Source organism: Sinohyriopsis cumingii, chromosome 7, assembly GCF_028554795.1.
Source record: "Sinohyriopsis cumingii isolate HCF-2022 chromosome 7, ASM2855479v2, whole genome shotgun sequence".
NCBI classification, from domain to species: Eukaryota; Metazoa; Mollusca; class Bivalvia; order Unionida; family Unionidae; genus Sinohyriopsis; species Sinohyriopsis cumingii.
Window position 1 is genome coordinate 6,509,925 of NC_142967.1, and position 23,267 is coordinate 6,533,191.

General features: G+C 37.9%; 1 protein-coding gene across 1 annotated transcript; it reads left to right on the forward strand.

The window, feature by feature from the left end:
* Nucleotides 1-198: 198 nt before the first annotated feature.
* Nucleotides 199-21,422, forward strand: LOC149794683 (macrophage mannose receptor 1-like). Its single transcript, XM_089964291.1, has 6 exons — nt 199-356; nt 1,539-1,621; nt 2,006-2,099; nt 2,803-3,055; nt 5,752-5,945; nt 21,105-21,422. The coding sequence occupies exons 1-6, from the start codon at nt 296-298 to the stop codon at nt 21,344-21,346; spliced, it is 927 nt and encodes a 308-aa protein (XP_089820417.1). The 5' UTR covers nt 199-295; the 3' UTR covers nt 21,347-21,422.
* Nucleotides 21,423-23,267: the final 1,845 nt, after the last annotated feature.

The following is a 23,267-nucleotide window of genomic DNA, read 5'->3' on the forward strand; positions in this document are numbered from 1 at the left end:
ATAAAAAAAAGTACCTACGTCACGCGAATATCATAAGATTATTACTTTATGTGGTTTAATTAAGTGACGAAGCATTAAAGACTTGAGGCGTGTTTTTTTAAGGTCCTAAGTTGCTGCATATTGTTAATATTAAAAAGGAGGTCGATTTTATTTTTTTTTTTGTGTGAAAGAATTTAAATTAGACACGGAATAGGACAGAAATAGACGCCCCTAGATAGCTCTTCGAACTGATAAAGACACTACTTTGGGACCAACGACGTATGTGATACATGTAACTACGGGCCACTATTTCAACATGGACGCTAAGTTACTCTTCATTGTTATTTTGCAAGTGGTCTTAACACGGGTACAATCGGGTAGGTAAACACAAAACATATATGGTTAATATACTGCAATGGATATTTTGGGGTAATCTCGTTGCGATTATCTACTTATAAATCATTTCTGTATAATAGCTCTCAAAGCAATGGCAAAAGAAAAAGTCGTCACTGCGTTGTTTTAGAGACCAGCAAACGCATTCAGTATTCATGTATCACAGACATTCATGAGAGTAACGGAAAGTAAGTTGAAATTTAACTGTCGCGCGGATAAGGTACACAGGGTGATCATTTTAAGGTTTATGTCAAAATTATGAATAGATGTAATGTGATTTTTCTACAATGCTACACGTTCAAAGTAGCGTTTTCAGTTAACACATTCGGTCGAGAAAACGATTTCATAAAACCCAATATTCAAACACAGCATTGAATTTAGTGGTGTCATGCTGTTTATATAACGCGACTTGATATGAACTTGGATTTATTAATGAACGTTTTGTGTATTTTAGTATAAAAAATATAAAGATCTGCATTATTAACGTTTGTTATTGAAAGCTCTGCATATTTCGTATCGTTCCAAAACCTAAACCAGACAATAGCAAAACTCCGAAAACATCACTTTGTTTCCTTTTGTCATGATGTCTCATGAAAAATTGTTAGTCTGAACTGTAAATTTTGACCATCATGTCGATTTCTTTTAAGTTATTCACGTCGTCTCAATGTGATGTCAAATAACGCACCATCCATATATAACTTTCTATTACTCAGTGCTTCGACAATAGTTCTAATTTTGCTTGCTCCATTATAAAAAGCTTAGTGTCGTCTTGCGTTTTCTTGGGCAATTCTGTGTAACAGCTTTTGCGGATATAACGCTGAAAAAACCTGACCTTTTTACAGTTTATGTCCACACTTTTTTCATTATACCGTGTATTTTGACCAATATGACTTCAGACGACCACTGCAGAAGCTGTACACTGAAACATTGCCTCGTATGAAGAAGGTGATCAGCATTTATCAGAGTCACTGCACGGTAGTTGCAAAAATAATTTTTGCAAACTGTAGTCGGAAAATGTTTTGACAATATTATCCAAATATATATATATATATATATATATATATATATATATATATATATATATATATATATATATATATATATATATATAAACAACACTAACACGTAGATTGTGTATATATCCAAAATTTGTCTTACTACTGTAGCACCATGTCCCGGAAGTTTCAAGGCTTACAATGAAAAATGTTTCAAGATCGTTGAGACCGAGGCCTCGTGGGCAGAAGCTGTAGTAAGTTGCCTTGATTAATACAACTACACATATCTTGAACCACTATTTTATTAATTTAAGTTTAATGATTTTAAACGAGCATAATAACTGCCACTTAACTAAACCCGAAGCTACACATTAATTTCGTCTTCATAAAGGAACGTTTTGAATAAAACAAAAACAAGCATTTAACTTATTCAAACGATGATAGCATCATCTTATGCATTTAAATCATTTGTCACCATCCACTCGGCATATCACTATGTAATCTGTAAAATAATCCACAAAACAAAACAATGGCTGTCCTTGAAATTTATTATTGTCGTCGAATTTGTTTCTGAGACTGTAATTTCCTCCAAGAATTCTCAAAGACTATGCTTTTCATAAACAGAACATCTTTTGCAGATCTACTGTAAAGAATATGGGGCCACGTTAGCTACTATTGATACTGTGGGAGAGCAAAACTTTCTGGAAACTTACATTCGCTCAGCCAATACAGGTACGATGATCGGATTACCAATGCATTCACGCTACTTGACATAGGCTGAAGTGAATTGAAACGTTTGCCATATATTAAATATAACTGGAGACGTATCACTGACATGAATTTGAAAATGGCACCTTCCTGGGATTTTCTTTCTCAAAAAGATCCAAACAACACCTTATTTTGATGATTTAAAGGTTGATACTTGCATCATCATGAACTAAATCAACGCGTGTTTGACCGGTCTTACTAAACAAAAGTACAGATATTTCGCAAAACATAAACATTGGGCTCCTTGGAAATCAGTTTGGTGATAATCTTAGTGTGAGATTTACTACAAGCACGTTTAAGAAAACATAATAATGATGGTATGTATGTGGATTGTAGAGACTTCCGATAAAGACCTATGAGTTTGCATTCGAACCATAAATCCAATGACTGCTGCAGTCATTTGGAATGTTTTGTTTTCCTCTCTGGGATGAAGAGTTACAAGTAGCTATCCCAAAAACCATGTAATTTGGAAAGTTTCAATATATAATTATTACATGTATAACCAATACGTAAGTGGTACAAACATAGGTATACATGTATATGTATTAATTGTTCATTGGATCATTTGAAATAATATGTTTTTTTGTTTACAGGTTATTTTGTCTTGTTTAGAGTTAATCATTTCCAAAAGACATTTTAATTACAAAATGCCTTACATAATTTGCAGTGACAAACCTGACATTTAATACTGGTGACGACTATATTTACCATTACCTGCGAGATATCGGGATCGATATCACTGGCCACTCTTCTATTACGTTCTCCGTTCAAGCATGCAATGATGCGCATGTGGCGCTCTCTCAGACGAAGGGGAACGACAACGTGGATACGTATGAGATAGTTATTGGAGGGTGGGCCGATTCCCAATCCGTCATCCGGGATTGTAAACAATGCGAGAACAAAGACGTAGCACTCCACAGGTAAATACTGCTTACTGGTAATTGAAGGTCATATACATGGTATCGTTTTATGGGTATAATGACCAAATGACCATATTGACTTGTAACAGGCGATGGGTTACAAGGTCTGTCTGGCTCTGCTGGTATGTGGTTCTGGATACTAACAAATATTTGCAAAATATATAACAAGAAATTCAAATTTCAGTTTAATGCATGCAATTAATGCAGATATAAAAGCTTTAGTCCAATGAAGCAGACCTTAATCTGCACTGATACTAATTGATCTCACTTATTCTACAAACTGTGAATTTTCATGCAGACATTATTTTTCCTTGCATATCTGTGTAAATATTAGATACTAACATATAGATTTTTGCGGCTCTTGAGTTATGGCCGACTAAAAAGCTCATTCCTTTCGAATATTGCTGGATCAAATCTTATTTTTTACAAGTTGCAAATGCACGTGAAATAACATAACCCTGCCTGTTGAGGCCATTTCAGATTTCGTGGCTATGTATGAAAACAACTTGGAATGGCTATAAATCCGAGTTGTTGTGCTTTTTATCGAGAAAATGTAAGACTATGCTAAGCGATAGTCCAATGAAGCAAAAAAACATATTATTTCTGTATATATGTTGACGACGGGGAAAATAAAGAAGAGGCAGTTGTTGTTTTTTTACGTTTCGCAGTGACAAATATATTGACATTTAAATGACAGCTTAATAATTTACTTGGAAATATTCCGTGAACAGTGTAATTAATATAATTGATGAAAACCTTGATGGGGTTTTAGTTTTATGTGTCAACATGGAGGCGAAGCTGCATAAATTTTAGCACATATCATTTTATACTTCATTTTCATAAATTTTACGTGAAATTAAAAATAGCTTGTGAATTTGTATCTTGAAATTTATTTATAAGATGTAAAATTTCTATTTTTGTTACACAACCATTGTCATGAAATAAAATAATTATTGTTAAAAGAATTTGCAATATATTAAGTGAATAATTTAATGTAATGAAAAATAGCACCAAAAATGGGTAAAATGAATAATGAATATCATATCTTCTATTGCCATCCTATATAAGCATGATATTAATGCTGATACTTGCATCCAGAAACCCTTTCAATACATTGTTAAGTAAAACAATAATGGTCAGAACCTTTTAAAAAATTCTATATTCAAATATATTTGTTTCGAATTAATTTTTATGTTTGTCAGTTAAAGAATACGAATGTTATGCATATGACGTGGATTACTATGGGAAAGATGTAAGTAAGTATGAGGGATGGGATTAATGGCACGCTATGGTAATCTAAGGATATGATTATTAAATATAATCCTATGGTAATCATTGGTAATTTAACATTAAGTATGCCCCTGTTGAAATCATTATGAATTTAACATGAAATATGCCCTATGGGTTCTATGGAGAATTCAACGTTAAAAGGGTGTATAGATAAATAAATAACATAATCACAAGGAGTTAATTTGGATTTAACATGGTGTAAGTTATTCAGCTAACACCTACCTTGGCTTACCAAGGCTTTTACTAATTCGCCACCACATACACATAGAAACTACAAATACGTGTGCGGAGTGTGTGTGTGTGTGTGTGTGTGTGTGTGTGTTTGATTTGGATTTTTAACGTAGTTTTATCATTTTTTCAGTCATATCACTACGATGTCCGCAGTGTGTCAGTTTATAGTGATGTCTAGCACTGGGGCATCATGCCGCAGACGTGTAACAGGATGTCCCACCCAGTCACATTATCCTGACATCAGACCGACCAATCCTAACACTAACCTCTTAATGCTGAGCGCCAAACGAGGAAGCTCTTATAACTATTTTTATAAATGTTTGGTATGACTCGGCCGGGGATTGAACCCACGACCTCCCGCGCGGAGGGGATGGGGAGTAGGAGATAGAATCGTGAAGACTATCACTTATCGGCCATGCACACCCATCTACCCTATGCAACATTTATCCTTTACAATGGACATAGAGGAAGGAAGGTATAGATAAGCAATGCCCACTCACAAAATTGTGGATTATCTAACATATCATGTGAAAACAATACCGTCACACCTGAGTAGTATATGACCGAATTTGTTGAGCCACTATCATACACCAGAAAACATACTTATTTCATGTTTAACAAACCAATACCCCTTCTCTAACAATAATCTTAAACCTAGGTTACTGCCAAAATCCTTTTTCCCTAACCCAACGGGGAGCCGCGGTGACTGTTTAGCGTGCCGGTCACGTGGCCGAAATGGTGCCACTTCGGATCCTTCCATCGGACCACTTGCTTTGTCAGATATAATCATTTATTATAATTTTGGTGCTTTAATCATTCAGTACTATTTGATGTTCATCCCGCACACTACATTCTTGAATACATTTTGCTTCACATATTTGTTTTGCGCTAACGAAACTTGATTGCTTTCTCCACACGACTAGTTCAAAAACTAGTCGTTTCCCAGCTTACGCTGGTCACAAAACATTGTACAGTACTCTTTATACTAGATGAGTTACACAACTAGCGCTTTAAGATAAGTCGTCACTTTTCTCTATCGAATTTAGTTTATATGAATAGGCTACACTGCATGCTATTCAATGATAAGTACCCGTACATCCAATTCGCTAAGAAAAAAGTTTTTGACTGAATTTTTTTTAATGTCGACGAATTACTGATACTTTTTTAAATTGCAGTTCTCATCCCATCAGCTGTACTGAGTCTAAACCTTTCTGGATCAGTTGGTCCAATAACTACATTCGCGTTGGATCTGGAACTGATGTGGGTGTGAATGAATTCATGCACTGGAATGACACTGATCCTCATGATGTGAACTACATTGCAATAGCTACAGGGTGGGGGAGTACTGGACAATGGAGTTTCAGTAGAGGTAAAACTAACGTCTTTGTTTAATCCATCGATGCCAAACTACACTCCAGTTTTGCACAAAGGCTATAATCTTCTGTAAGCTTAAGTTTGACGGGAGAATGTGATAACCAAGTTAAAGTTACATGGCACGAAAGCGCGAAACCTTGAGTAAATAAAGAATCTTTTGGACAGAACATTATTGCACCAACTTAATAGAGAAAATTACTTCTTCAAATACGTTCCCCAATCACATCACGTTAGGAAGAGTATCCTGCTACATCGCGAAACCAGCCGTACTTAAGGAAAAAAAAAAACGTTTTTTTTTTCAGTAAATGTCATATACTCAAAGAGCAATAGTAGTTAAGTGGGGCACTAGAGCCTCAATGGGAATTAGCATTACAGAGACCCCTGGGCAAATATAGCCTCAATGGAAATTTAACATGGAGAAAAATCGTGGGCAAATATAGCCTCAAGGGGAATTTAACATGGGAAATAGTCTTGGGCTACTCTAGCCTCAAGGGGAATTTAACATGGGAAATAGTCTTGGGTCACTATAGCCTCAAGGGGAATTGAACATGGGAAATAGTCTTGGGTCACTATAGCCTCAAGGGGAATTGAACATGGAGAAAAATCGTGGGCAACTCTAGCGTCAAGGGGAATTGAACATGGGGGAATAAAGTGTGGGTCTATCTAGGGACTAGGGGAATTTAACATATGGAAATTGAACATGGTGGGTCTGTATAGCGTCAAGGGGAATTGAACATGGTGGGATTGTCTAGGGACAATGATGGTAGAGGGTCAAACACAACAGAGACAGAAACATACATACACTAGTACAAGCGTGGGATTTATATATAAAGCGTTACCAAGACCTGAAATCTTGCTGGGGTGTTCAAAAATTTGCATAATTGTAATGATGCTATAAATAGCTATAATCAAGGAAATGCTCAACGACAAAATGGATGTGACTAAAAGTAACGTTAAAATGACGAAATTGTCCCAGAATTTAAAGGAAAATAAACATATCCCCGAAAATTAAGTTACAATGGTTTAGTCTAAAATGTATAAAATTAGTAACTACTTACAATATCAACTTCTGTGACGATCGTGGATAAATACCTATGTATCTATAATCAGCTGAAATTCCTATGAAATCCCACTATCTATTTATAGCTCCAACTTGTGGGTTTTTCCTTTGGAAAATCCCACTATCTTTTTATAGCCTCAGCTTGAGTGACGTTCCTGTTTATGAATTCTAGTATATATGTATAGCTACAAAATGTGGAAATCCCCAAGTCGATATTTATAGTCTCAAAATTTCCAGCGTCAGTGACGTCACTGTACTGAACACTAGGGGATAAATGGCAACAGTGTTGCAAGTGGCTGACCTGAATCCGCGCTACTGTAGGTAGGAAGGTAGAGTGTATCTGATAAGGATAAAGTGAGTTTTATAGGGACAGAGACCAATACACACACACACACACAACATACGCGCGCAGACACACTCACACACACACACACACACACACAGAGGGAAGAGGAAAAAACAAACCCGAAATATACTATCAACACAGAAGGGAGATAATACAAACCCCAAATAAACTATCCACACAAACGTACGCGAACGCATACAAACCCGAAATATATTATCAACACAGAAGGGAGATAATACAAACCCCAAATAAACTATCCACACAAACGTACGCGAACGCATACAAACCCCAAATATACTATCAACACAGAAGGGAGATAATACAAACCCCAAATAAACTATCCACACAAACGTACGCGAACGCATACAAACCCCAAATATACTATCAACACAGAAGGAGATAATACAAACCCCAAATAAACTATCCACACAAACGTACGCGAACGCATACAAACCCAAATTATACTATCCACACAACGTCGCTAACGCATAAAAACTCCAAATATGCTATCCACACTCGGGAGGAAGAAGAAAAAACAACCAAATATACGATCTACACAACGTACGCGAACACACACACACACACACACACACAGAGGGAAGAGGAAAAAACAAACCCCAAATATACTATCAACACAGAAGGGAGATAATACAAACCCCCAAAAAACTATCCACACAAACGTACGCGAACGCATACAAACCCCAAATATACTATCCACACAACGTCGCTAACGCATACAAACCGCAAATATACTATCCACACTCGGGAGGAAGAAGAAGAAAAACAACCAAATATGCGATCTACAAAACGCACGCGAACACACACACACACACACACACACACACACACACACACACACGCACACCACAGAGGGAAGAAGAAGAAAACCATTATACACTATCCACACGCAGTGAAGAAATAACCCTTTATATATATACTATCAACAGAGAGTGAAGAAAATAACCCATTATATTCTATCAACACAGAGTGAAGAAGAAAAAGTTTTTTGAAAGCACCTAAGCCCTCACCTGCAATGACCAACTCTGCCAAACACCTACACCCCACCCACCCCCACTCCCAACACTACAAAACCCATTTAACCCGTTATTTTATGGCATCGGTGTGTGATTTAGGAAACATCAAGACACAAAATGATGGACGAATAGACTGACTATTGTTTACGGACTTGCATGCCTAAAGAGCGTGCGTGAAGGAAAACATCCTTCCATTTCAATTCTAACTAAAACATGATCCAGAGGGATAGAGAGAGGTGAAAGAGCACAATTTCATAAAGTGTGAGTAAAAACAAAACACGCCATCCTTATTATACAATGTCAAGACCAAGAGACACTTACGTTTTCTTTCTGGTCTATTCTCTTTTAGAAGGTAGTATGAAATTTCACATCAGGGCCAACGCATCGGCTCACATTGTCAATTTTTCCATTTCCATGTTTTTACTGGCACAAGTTCTTCATCATCTTCAATTTCTTCTTCTTCTGAATCCCTCTTCTCTGTTTCGTCTTGTTTTTGTTTGTTCTCTTTTCTCGTAGGGCACTCTGAATTCCAGTGTCCTTTCTCCTGACAACGATATTAGGTATCTTGACTTTTGTCTCTCTTTCTTAGACGAAGCACGTATTCTGGAGACAAATACCCATTTACCTTTGCAGATATAGCAAACTTCATTAGCACTTACACACTTTCGTATGACTCTCATCAAATCAACGACCAAAAGAGTAAGTTTTGTTGCCACTTTCGCATGTGAATTATGCTTTCGTATGACTTTTAGCAAATATTTGACCAGCAGGTCGATCTGTGCTGACTCTTCCATCTTCTTGATCGTTTGAGAGCGGAATGAATACTGTGACGCTAAGACACTCTCCTTATATACATGGACCTGCTGCGTATGAAACCTAGTCAAATGTAATTTTGCAATAAGATGAAACGATTTCATTGAGGAAGTAAAAAGCAATGATGTACCGTATCGCCTCACACAAAACCTGAAGTTTTAGTTCAAATCCGTGTCAGCGATTTCGAAGACGACATAACTGAGCTTTAATCAATGCTCTCCAATTATGCCACAAAACCACGAGTCCTGATTCACGCCAAAAGAAATTTCGTTCGGTCCATAAAAAATAGTATCACATCTGAGAAACGCAAAAACGAACTTCCAGAAAACTGAGAACGACGGCTTACACCTACAACGTAAATGTGTGAGTTCAAGTAGTGCGTAAAACTTAGTCAAATTAGATTTTTATAGTCAAGACGAAACGATCTCTTTTCGAAGAAGAAAGCAGACACCAAGCGACAATGGCGATCCGTGTCACACAACACTTTTCAAAATGTATATTATCAGAGGTTTGTTCTAGCGATCTGCACGGTTAAATTAAATGTTGATGTATTTTGCAATAAGACGGACACAATTTCCATGGGATCGCCCATGGTACGATTGTTCGTGCATTAGTTTAATTTTTAAAAATATTTTTTTATATAAATCGCCTATAGGATAGACCCAGTAAAGCATGGCCATTCTCGTCACTGTCTGAATAGCTACTCAAGTCAATTCGAAGCGAACGCGGTAAGAAAATAAGTATAGCCAATGAAATGGCTTACAACGGGTGATGCATTGTTTTGTTCTAGGGCTGTGTGGCATAATAATCCCTATGTTCTTGCGTTGTTACCATTACAGTGCAGACAGACTGAAATGTGAACTTACAAGCCCTCTTTGTGTGTGTTGTACCATTTCCTCTTACCACATCAAAATACTGAGCGTCACAGTATTGTTCGCGTTTTCAAGCTGACCATTTTTTTATATCTCACTTAAACATTTCGACATAAACACTCACATCGGTAGAGTCAGAACAGACGTGTTACAGTATTGAGGGGCATGTTATCTTTTCTTTTTCAAACTAATAAATTTGGGGTTTGTATGAAGTAAAGAACCGAAAGTACAGTGAAACTCAAGGATGATGACCCAATCTGTCTGTCTATTGATGCGTGTATTTACTTAAGAAGAAATATGACCTCTAAAACACAAAGAGATACGGCAAGCATGATTAGATTAAACACAACGATGTTTTCCTTCACGCCCGTGTAATTTAGAGTTTCAATCGTCTTTGAAGACAAACTTGGTCTCCTTTTGTAGGGCTTGAAATAATAAAAAAAACTGAAAAATCTTAAGCACTTTGCTATAGATAATTTCATCAACAGACCAAACAACATAAATACCGTTACAACAATAGAAAGCCTTAAATCTTCTATCAAAAAGAAATGCATGAAAAAAATTAAAGATTAACGATAACTAACCAATGAAACCGAATTTTACAAAGGCAATGACATGTGAAGAAATGCCTCTCACTTTGGAAAGGTAGGCGAATGTACTCTGTCATGCACCGTCAACTTGAAAAAAATTATAAACAGAGAGAAACCTGAATTCAAAATTCAGTTGTTTCTTTTTCTTCAAAATTATTTCGTTTCTTTTTTCTTTTTTTTTTTCGGAACAAATCTAAGCACTAATATAGAGTGGAAAAGGGAAAATGCACATACAAGCTTTGATATTTCTGAAAAAAGGAGGGGATATTCCTAACGTTCATAACCACCTATATATGCTTGGACTTGTCTGTGACTTATCCACAAAACAAGATATACATATTTCTGGTCAAGCTGCAAGTGTGTGCGTGTTTTTGAAAATGGTAAAAACTGGATATACAATTTTCTCGTGACACTTATAAAGTGAAGAGTCTGTGCAAGTGTCAAAAGCCAAAGTCATATAAGTTTTGTATTTTGTACGGCTTGTAAAGATTTCTACTTTAGAAAATGTGAAGTATCACAAGTTATTATCACAAACAGAAGTGGAACATAGGGGCTTGCAAGAAAGAAAATAACCCAGACAGTTGGTGTCATCAAGAGTGCTAGAGACGGTACCCGAACTTGCTTGCCTGCTTACTTGAATTAAAGTGATTTTCGCTCTAATGGAGCATGTATCACTGGTTTAATAACGCACCGCGTGATTTTTAATTACTCCTGGGGAAGGAAAGAGAGCCTCATCCCTCAGGCTTTTATGTACTCACAGACTATTTTTAAATTTAGCCACTCAGGTGTAGGACTAGCTATTCCTTAACAACCTGACTGAAAGACTTTAAACATAAGTGGGAATTGTCTCACCACACACTCATTTTTCTGTCCGAGCGTGGTAAAGGAGGAAAAAGGTGCTCAGCATACCGAGACCTGAAGAGATAGACAATATCATAATGTTGAAAGTCGCTGAAGACCTGAAAGAAGAGCTCTTCAAGGAGGAATTCAAGAAGGAGAAAGAAGAATGGACGGAGAAGTACAGAGGTTGAGGAGGAGGGGGACGCTGACCCTCGTTGAGAAGTACACCGAAATGGGGCTAGATCAAGCATTGTATGCCGTCAACATAGCAGGGCAGTTTATTACAGCCATACAATACGTTGCCTACAAATCTCTAGACACCTTTAAACCAAGACCTTCTCAATGGGGATTAGGGGTCAGAGTTCTTCCCCAATTCTACAGACAAGCCTACACTGGATACCCCCTCAGTCAACTGGTAGAAACCGCTGCTTACATTACCGCCCATCATGGCTACGCATTTCCTGATATCAAGAATCATGAGACTAGGAGTGCGGGAAAGAACGTGAAAGCAAAAGAGAGACGTGTTACCTTCTAACAGAAAAAACAGACTTTTTTTTAGGGCTCCAAAAGATTGCTTTTTATTAAATAGGGAACCATATTTGGCTTGGTATCCCTCCTTGACTAAACTATTCTCGAAACAAACTTGACCCATTGGAACACCACAACAAACTTAACTTTTTAAACCTAACAGTGACCAAACTGGTATATATCAAATGTGATACTATTTTTTATGGACCGAACGAAATTTCTTTTGGCGTGAATCAGGACTCGTGGTTTTGTGGCATAATTGGAGAGCATTGATTAAAGCTCAGTTATGTCGTCTTCGAAATCGCTGACACGGATTTGAACTAAAACTTCAGGTTTTGTGTGAGGCGATACGGTACATCATTGCATTTTACTTCCTCAATGAAATCGTTTCATCTTATTGCAAAATTACATTTGACTAGGTTTCATACGCAGCAGGTCCATGTATATAAGGAGAGTGTCTTAGCGTCACAGTATTCATTCCGCTCTCAAACGATCAAGAAGATGGAAGAGTCAGCACAGATCGACCTGCTGGTCAAATATTTGCTAAAAGTCATACGAAAGCATAATTCACATGCGAAAGTGGCAACAAAACTTACTCTTTTGGTCGTTGATTTGATGAGAGTCATACGAAAGTGTGTAAGTGCTAATGAAGTTTGCTATATCTGCAAAGGTAAATGGGTATTTGTCTCCAGAATACGTGCTTCGTCTAAGAAAGAGAGACAAAAGTCAAGATACCTAATATCGTTGTCAGGAGAAAGGACACTGGAATTCAGAGTGCCCTACGAGAAAAGAGAACAAACAAAAACAAGACGAAACAGAGAAGAGGGATTCAGAAGAAGAAGAAATTGAAGATGATGAAGAACTTGTGCCAGTAAAAACATGGAAATGGAAAAATTGACAATGTGAGCCGATGCGTTGGCCCTGATGTGAAATTTCATACTACCTTCTAAAAGAGAATAGACCAGAAAGAAAACGTAAGTGTCTCTTGGTCTTGACATTGTATAACAAGGATGGCGTGTTTTGTTTTTACTCACACTTTATGAAATTGTGCTCTTTCACCTCTCTCTATCCCTCTGGATCATGTTTTAGTTAGAATTGAAATGGAAGGATGTTTTCCTTCACGCACGCTCTTTAGGCATGCAAGTCCGTAAACAATAGTCAGTCTATTCGTCCATCATTTTGTGTCTTGATGTTTCCTAAATCACACACTGATGCCATAAAATAACGGGTTAAATGGGTTTTGTAGTGTTGGGAGTGGGGGTGGGTGGGGTGTAGGTGTTTGGCAGAGTTGGTCATTGCAGGTGAGGGCTTAGGTGCTTTCAAAAAACTTTTTCTTCTTCACTCTGTGTTGATGGAATATAATGGGTTATTTTCTTCACTCTCTGTTGATAGTATATATATATAAAGGGTTATTTCTTCACTGCGTGTGGATAGTGTATAATGGTTTTCTTCTTTTTCCCTCTGTGGTGTGCGTGTGTGTGTGTGTGTGTTCGCGTACGTTGTGTAGATCGCATATTTGGTTGTTTTTCTTCTTCTTCCTCCCGAGTGTGGATAGTATATTTGCGGTTTGTATGCGTTAGCGACGTTGTGTGGATAGTATATTTGGGGTTTGTATGCGTTCGCGTACGTTTGTGTGAATAGTTTATTTGGGGTTTGTATTATCTCCCTTCTGTGTTGATAGTGTATTTGGGGTTTGTATGCGTTCGCGTACGTTTGTGTGGATAGTTTATTTGGGGTTCGTATTATCTCCCTTCTGTGTTGATAGTATATTTGGGGTTTGTTTTTTCCTCTTCCCTCTGTGTGTGTGTGTGTGTGTTCGCGTACGTTGTGTAGATCGTATATTTGGTTGTTTTTTCTTCTTCCTCCCGAGTGTGGACAGCATATTTGGATTTTTGTATGCGTTAGCGACGTTGTGTGGATAGAATATTTTGGGTTTGTATGCGTTCGCGTACGTTTGTGTGGATAGTTTATTTGGGGTTTGTATTATCTCCTTCTGTGTTGATAGTATATTTGGGGTTTGTATGCGTTCGCGTACGTTTGTGTGGATAGTTTATTTGGGGTTTGTATTATCTCCCTTCTGTGTTGATAGTATATTTGGGGTTTGTATGCGTTCGCGTACGTTTGTGTGGATAGTTTATTTGGGGTTTGTATTATCTCCCTTCTGTGTTGATAGTATATTTGGGGTTTGTATGCGTTCGCGTACGTTTGTGTGGATAGTTTATTTGGGGTTTGTATTATCTCCCTTCTGTGTTGATAGTATATTTGGGGTTTGTTTTTTCCTCTTCCCTCTGTGTGTGTGTGTGTGTGTGAGTGTGTCTGCGCGCGTATGTTGTGTGTGTGTGTGTGTGTGTGTATTGGTCTCTGTCCCTATAAAACTCACTTTATCCTTATCAGATACACTCTACCTTCCTACCTACAGTAGCGCGGATTCAGGTCAGCCACTTGCAACACTGTTGCCATTTATCCCCTAGTGTTCAGTACAGTGACGTCACTGACGCTGGAAATTTTGAGACTATAAATATCGACTTGGGGATTTCCACATTTTGTAGCTATACATATATACTAGAATTCATAAACAGGAACGTCACTCAAGCTGAGGCTATAAAAAGATAGTGAGATTTTCCAAAGCAAAAACCCACAAGTTGGAGCTATAAATAGATAGTGGGATTTCATAGGAATTTCAGCTGATTATAGATACATAGGTATTTATCCACGATCGTCACAGAAGTTGATATTGTAAGTAGTTACTAATTTTATACATTTTAGTCTAAACCATTGTAACTTAATTTTCGGGGATATGTTTATTTTCCTTTAAATTCTGGGACAATTTCGTCATTTCAACGTTACTTTTAGTCACATCCATTTTGTCGTTGAGCATTTCCTTGATTATAGCTATTTATAGCATCATTACAATTATGCAAATTTTTGAACACCCCAGCAAGATTTCAGGTCTTGGTAACGCTTTATATATAAATCCCACGCTTGTACTAGTGTATGTATGTTTCTGTCTCTGTTGTGTTTGACCCTCTACCATCATTGTCCCTAGACAATCCCACCATGTTCAATTCCCCTTGACGCTATACAGACCCACCATGTTCAATTTCCATATGTTAAATTCCCCTAGTCCCTAGATAGACCCACACTTTATTCCCCCATGTTCAATTCCCCTTGACGCTAGAGTTGCCCACGATTTTTCTCCATGTTCAATTCCCCTTGAGGCTATAGTGACCCAAGACTATTTCCCATGTTCAATTCCCCTTGAGGCTATAGTGACCCAAGACTATTTCCCATGTTAAATTCCCCTTGAGGCTAGAGTAGCCCAAGACTATTTCCCATGTTAAATTCCCCTTGAGGCTATATTTGCCCACGATTTTTCTCCATGTTAAATTTCCATTGAGGCTATATTTGCCCAGGGGTCTCTGTAATGCTAATTCCCATTGAGGCTCTAGTGCCCCACTTAACTACTAGCAATAACTCTTGCCAATTGCCTCCCCTTGCCACCGCCAGATGCCGCTATATTTTAGCTTTGCTACTTTACTGATAACATCGTACAGTTTAGTTCCGACAATCCGATCCATTTTTGTGTTCAAATCAAACCATCCAAGGCTCCTTTTCGATATGTTGCGTTAGATAATCATACTGTATATAATATTTTTAATACTTCTGCCAAATTTGAGTGATTTGTCACTTTTTACACTTCGTCTATTTAGGACCACATTACACGACGCTATCGTTGACCCCCTGTTGTCATTTACGAGTTAGCGCGACTTTTACAATCTTCGCTTACTCTGTAACGAAAATAATATTAGCCAGTTTATAATAGGCTGCACTGATAATTCGTGCTTGTTTTTTTTTTATTTGGTGTTGTTTTGATAGAAAATGTTAAATAAAAACATAATGCACGAGTTCAACCATACACTATAGGCACCTACACGATACTATTCTCACTTTTCCATTAGTAACGATACTAATTTAGCGAGTTAGTAATATACTGCATTACAAATTTATGCATTTTCTTTTCTTGTGTTGCTTCTAAGGGAATGTCTTCCAAGTGCATAAAAGTGTAAAATAATCAAAGATAGGAAGGACAATCACGATTCCTGTATTGCATTTACGAAACATGTATCGTCGATGTCATTCAGCACATGTAACACGTGTCAGAGAAAGTCTGAGTTTTATTGGTCTCGAAGGCAGATAAAGGAAAGAAACGACAAAGTCGAGTAAGCAAAGCGTTGACTTCCTTAGCATCCATCCCTAGTCCATCTCAAATACGGGTTCTTTGTGGGACGCTGGGTCCCCCACCAGCACCACCACCTGCGAAAGTCCGTCGTTTGCAACAGTCGTCTATATTCACATCAGCGGCAGTGGAGGAGGAGGACGTGGAATTGATACATTAGTCTGCATTCGAACAGATGCGTCATCTGCTGCAGGTGGGAACGACGGAACTCTTGACATCTGGACATATTTTACCCCTTTCTTCCTTCGTGTGCTTCAGCACATTTTCACGACTTATTGAGGGAGTATTCCCTCAAATTTTAGCACCCCATTGGGTGTAAGATACCTCGCATATCCGATTATGGCCGTAGGGTCTGTAAGTAGGGCATATGGGGTTTGTACCGTATCCATTGGTATCACTAATACTGTTTACGTTGAAAAGGTCCAGCCAGCTAGAATGTACGGGGATTTTAGTGACAGATCCGTCCGCCTGTCCGTCCAGTCAGCCATTTTTAGCGGCCTGTACTGGTGATAGCCCGACTGTCTCTATAACGTAAGCATCCGGACTGACCATACGCCGGGCAAATTCGCTAGCAGTGTTGGCAAGGCTGGACTTTAGAATGCTCACTGCATATTCACAAGAGAGAGCTAGTGACATCTTTAGAAACCGCTGGTTGTGGTCATCGATGGAACACGGCATGACTTATCCGAAAATGCCAGGTGACCCAGAACGGGATTCGACACACACTTTGACGAAGCTTCATCAAATCAGCAATATTTAGATCTTACCATGGAACGGGCTGATATTAGCTTTAAAGCCACAGTCGATGAAATTTATCGGGTGTTGGCCACTTCAAAACGACCTCCACGCTCTACCCCTACTTCAGGTGTCAGTAGATTTCATCCATGAGGAAGAGACGCCGTTCTTCCGACTCCTTCACCAATCCGCAGACATTGTGGAGATAAATTAACATCATTCGGATAGAATTGATGGGCTAGGAAAGTCTAGGGCGTTTTCCCCAGTAAGCCATGTTCCGGCGACATTCTCCTCTCGCTAATATAAAATGTACTCAGACGCCTTCGTCATTGACTTCCCGGATCTCTATAATAATTTAGCAGTCGTTCATATTTCCGCTCTACTGTACAACATAATGGACAAAAATGTGTTTCCTGCCACGTCCAAGTTGGTGTGGAACGTTGTCGGACGTCCTCAATATTAGTTTGACCACATTATCAAGCTTCCGACCAGTGGTGTAATCCAAATATAGGCAAGCTTGGGAGGCGACATCAAGGATTGATAGGGTCATTAAATGGAAACCTCACCATACCAAGGTCAATCCCTGAACGGCTGAGGCCAACGTAGGCCCAATACGACGTGACGCATGTCTGCGCTCCACATCGTTTAAAACTCATCATATCCTCGCTTTACGAGACAAACAATATAAACCTTCGATTGTGGAGAGAATTTCCAAAGCAAGAATGCCCTCCACTTTGAAGGCTTATGAGAGAAAGTGGCGTGTTTTCAGGGACTGGTGCCAGACCAATAACATCGTCCCTCTGAGTGCCTCCAATCCCTAAACTGGCTGACTCTTTGCTCTGACTTGGTGAGGGGACACAGTTGGTCTCGATTACTATCAAAGTCTACCACTCCATGATATTAGACATATATCAGCATCATGGTAGACATGATATTGGACATGATAAAGACCTATCGGATCTTCATTCAATTTTGATCTAAATCGTCAAAAAAACCTCACTATATTTCTAAAATGGCATTTGTCCTGGGTTTTAATATGGCTCAGGTCGAATAAATTCAACCATCGAGCCCGCACTTCGCTAAAGTTACTTTCATTTAAGACATGTTTTTTGATAGTTTTAGCTTTCGCATGCTGGGTAAGCAATATGAATGCCTTTCCATCAACTGAACTATCTTCAGTTCAGATCTGATGGATGGGTGGTCCTCTTAACACAACCAGACTTTGTAGTTATAAAATTGAAACCATCCGTAGGTAACCAAAGATTTTATCGTTCGCTCGCTCTCTCCCTAAGACAGGTCGTGAGCAGCAGTCATGTAAGATCATGTTCGCGCTATCAAGCACTAATTGAAACGCACAGAGACATGTCGTGGCACGTGTAAACGCTTCTTCCTTTCAGTGAAAGCCTGGAAACATGATGTCGCAGAATTGCAACCGAGTGGGTTTTTGGACCAAATGAACAAGACAAACACAATGTGGGAAAGATGGAAATTTATGAATGAATTAATAATGATAAATATATGATGTAAAATACAATGATTCTCTCACGCTCTCAACATACGATTTACTCAAATCACTCTACACAACATTCACACATCGAAAATAAACAAAACAAATATTAAATCAAAACGAAGTACAGATCCAAGAACCCTCATGGACTGCACATACACCTCAAACAGTATTTTACACAATAAGAGATTCACATAATCTCGAACAAAAATTCTATTAAGATTCAAAATAATCTTAACACAACTAAGATTCACAACAATCTTGTCACACCTAAGATTCACAATAATCTTACCACAACTAAGATTCACAATAATCTTATAACAACTAAGATTCACGATAATCTTATGAATATAAACAACAACAACAAAAATGCAATGGAACAACAACTGATCCAATCGTATGCTGCTAGACCCCTTGTACAGTCGCACGATTCCTTGGGTTGGTCCATACTCTGATCGAACGCTCGCACCCTTTATGAATCCACTACGAGTACAGTCATACGTTACACGTACAGACAGCATACAGCACTTTTTCAATTTTGCTACGTCTACGTCCGTGGCACAGACATACGTACATACATACATACGTATCGACAGCACGTAGCATTAATTGTGCTGGAAACTCCAGATGGCTCTAAGCGACTTTAGACGGCTTCGGACAGCTTCAGACCGCTCTAGTCATATTCACAGTCACATTGACAATCACGTTTAATAGAGACACAGTCACAGTTACAAACACGGTCAGCTACCATAAAAGTCAGCTACAAACACAGTCAGCTACGAACACAAGTCAGAATCATTTACAATAAAACCAAATTGGACATAATAGTTTCTGTATGATCTCTAGATATATGATAATACTTTAAATCTGCGTTGTAATAAACACATTATTACGCGATAAGACATCACAAACTGAATAAGCTTCGCATATCAAATAAAAATGTAAATTTAACACTTACCCCTATGGCTGGAGAACAATGGAGAGTGTATACTCCTTGACGTGATCCAAAAACGACCCGTGTGGTTTTTAGAAATTGGTCTTACATAAATCCATAGGAGAGTGAGTACAAGTCAGGGTAGAATACCCGTGCATATCATGTTAGTCATGATACCTGTCAAGAGTAATCTGTGGCTAGGTACATGTTAATACAGTCGCTTACCTGGAAAAACACATTCACCCTAGATAACGTTGTACGCATGCACAACGAGAAATAGTCGAATTGTTTAAAGACAAAACCAAGTTATTTCTTTTCCTAATTCTGAGATACGTGATATCACCTCTCAAATTTTTGCTAGGTGGGTGTAGTGGGTTATATCATGAGATCTCAGAAGATCCTAGTCGCCTTATGAAGATTACTGCTCATGAGATTCGATCCATCTCTGCGAGCCTCTCGTTCAAACACTTCGATCCGAAATATAATAGAAGCTGGTAAAGTGGCATGCAGAGACAACTTTCTCAATTTTTATCTCAGAGATTTGGCTTCGCAGAGACAATCATTGAATCGTGTAGGTACTGTGGCGGCAGCACAGAAGGCCACCAGACCCAATTAAAACAACCAGCAAAGCCTTTTAACTTCTCCGCATTCGCCAGTACAATTTTATAGGTAAAAAAAGATTTCGGTATTTATTTTCTTAACGGTATGTAACGGTCGCACATCAAGTGACCCTAGTCCGTGTAGCTTATCTTATTAAGGAAACGTGTTCTCGTTCACATGGCGAAACCAGCTATAATTCCAAAATTGGATGCCCTATTCCGTCATCCTATTACTTAATTTCCTAATGTAATGTGATTTGGGGAACGTATTTGAAGAAGAAAACAATTTCTCAGTATATTATGTTTGGCCAAGAATACTTACCCAATCTTGGTACCTAAAAACCCTCCGATACCCCTCCGCCCTTGCGAGCATCCTCGTTAATATATTAATCAGCTAAAAACTAGCGACAACAGACAGTGGCAAGGGAAGGTAATCAGGGCCGGCGCTACCATATAGGCAAACTAGGCAGCTGCCTAGGGCGCTGATATCAGGGGGCGCATTTTTGTGAAGAAAAAATAAAGTATTGTTTAAAATTTTTAAATTGATATTTTCCGGGGTGGGGTGGGGGGCGCCGGAATCTAACCTTGCCTAGGGCACCAGATAGTCTGGCCGGGTCCGGTGCCGGCTCTGAAGGTAATGGACAAGAATTATAGCCATTTCTCTATTGAAACAGACACGACAAGATCATTTTGGTAGGGATGGATTTGCGAGCTAGTAGGTTAATGTTCCTAACGTAATGTGATTGGGCGAGTATTCTCGGTGAAACAAAATTGACTAAAAAATTTGCTGTCTAATCGAGTCCAGCAATGATCAAATTCAACAGAGTATATAAACTGGGCGCATACATGGGTTACAAACTAACAATAAATAAATTAAGAGGTGTATCTACCGTTATGAATGGTGATAAAACTCAGAACACGTTCACATGTTGGAAAATATTCTGGTAAGAAAATGAAGAAACCTTTAAGGAAATAATAAAAAAAGCCAAAGGAAATCAAGTGAGTCGTATAGATGAAATGAAATGTTAGTCACAGAAAATTCTTATTTGGTTTCGTCAGGTACCTACATGCCGGGTAAATTCTGGATTGCCGGATCAGACCTTGCTGTGGAAGGCGAGTGGCTGTGGTTGCCGGATCTCAGGCGCATTTCCTATGTCAACTGGGCATCCGGCGAGCCAGACAATAATCAGGGGTATCAGCACTGTGCCGTCCTTGACCTTAACTCCGGGATGAAGTGGCGAGATGACAATTGCGAAGAGAACAGGAACTTCATCTGCCAGGCGCCGCTGGGTGCTAGTTAATGCGTAGCTAGAGATCTAGCGTGTCTGTAATCAATCCATCAGTTGATTTACCAGCCTGAATAAATATTATGTTCTCTTTTTGCTTATGCGTATTTATTAATACAATTTAATCTCTCTCTCTCTCTCTCTCTCTCTCTCTCTTTACCATTTGTCAGTATGAAATGCATTAGCAACTATGCGTGCAATTTTGGTGACGTTATGCCTCGCTTACGGCTGAGTCACTTCTGTGGAAATACAAAGGATGATTAAAGTCAGAGACGGTGGCTGTCGATAGAAAATTGATTAACATCACATAATTTTCAATCTCGATTATTTGAACAGAAAGAAAAAACTTATCCCTGTTTTGTATCAATGCTTAAAATCAAATAGATACTTGCTAGGTCTCTTGCGTCAGTCACGATAGTGCTGAAACGAGAATTCTTTAAATAATAAGGTCACGAAAGACTCTTTTTAACCTTATCATTTTTCTAAGCCCAAATATCAAAGCGATTATTTACTGTTGTATTGTGTTTGTATAGTCATGTTGTATTGTGTTTGCATAGTCTTGTTACATCGTGTTTGTATAGTCTTGTTGTATTGTGTTTGTACAGTCTTGTTATATTGTGTTTGTATAGTCTTGTTGTATTGTGTTTGTATAGTCTTGTTATATTGTGTTTGTATAGTCTTGTTGTATTGTGTTTGTATAGTCTTGTTGTATTGTGTTTGTATAGTCTTGTTATATTGTGTTTGTATAGTCTTGTTGTATTGTGTTTGTATAGTCTTGTTGTATTGTGTTTGTATAGTCTTGTTGTATTGTGTTTGTATAGTCTTGTTATATTGTGTTTGTATAGTCTTGTTATATTGTGTTTGTATAGTCTTGTTATATTGTGTTTGTATAGTCTTGTTATATTGTGTTTGCATAGTCTTGTTATATTGTGTTTGTATAGTCTTGTTATATTGTGTTTGTACAGTCTTGTTATATTGTGTTTGTATAGTCTTGTTATATTGTGTTTGTACAGTCTTGTTATATTGTGTTTGTATAGTCTTGGTTATTGTGTTTGTATAGTCTTGTTGTATTGTGTTTGTATAGTCTTGTTGTATTGTGTTTGTATAGTCTTGTTGTATTGTGTTTGTATAGTCTTGTTATATTGTGTTTGTATAGTCTTGTTATATTGTGTTTGTATAGTCTTGTTATATTGTGTTCGTATAGTCTTGTTATATTGTGTTTGTATAGTCTTGGTTATTGTGTTTGTATAGTCTTGTTGTATTGTGTTTGTATAGTCTTGTTGTATTGTGTTTGTATAGTCTTGTTATATTGTGTTTGTATAGTCTTGTTATATTGTGTTTGTATAGTCTTGGTGTATTATGTTTGTACAGTCTTGTTGTATTGTGTTTGTACAGTCTTGTTGTATTGTATTTGTATAGTCTTGGTGTATTGTGTTTGTATAGTCTTGGTGTATTGTGTTTGTATAGTCTTGTTGTATTGTATTTGTATAGTCTTGGTGTATTGTGTTTGTATAGTCTTGTTGTATTGTGTTTGTACAGTCTTGTTGTATTGTGTTTGTGCAGTCTTGTTGTATTGTATTTGTATAGTCTTGGTGTATTGTGTTTGTATAGTCTTGGTGTATTGTATTTGTATAGTCTTGTTGTATTGTATTTGTATAGTCTTGGTGTATTGTGTTTGTATAGTCTTGTTATATTGTGTTTGTATAGTCTTGGTGTATTGTGTTTGTATAGTCTTGTTATATTGTGTTTGTATAGTCTTGGTGTATTGTGTTTGTATAGTCTTGGTGTATTGTGTTTGTATAGTCTTGTTGTATTGTGTTGTATAGTCTTGTTGTATTGTGTTTGTATAACCTTGTTGCTTTTAGAGCTTAAGTTTCTCGATTTCTTTCAGATCTAAGGAAAAACTTCGTTTATAATAGAACTTGCCTGTTCTAAA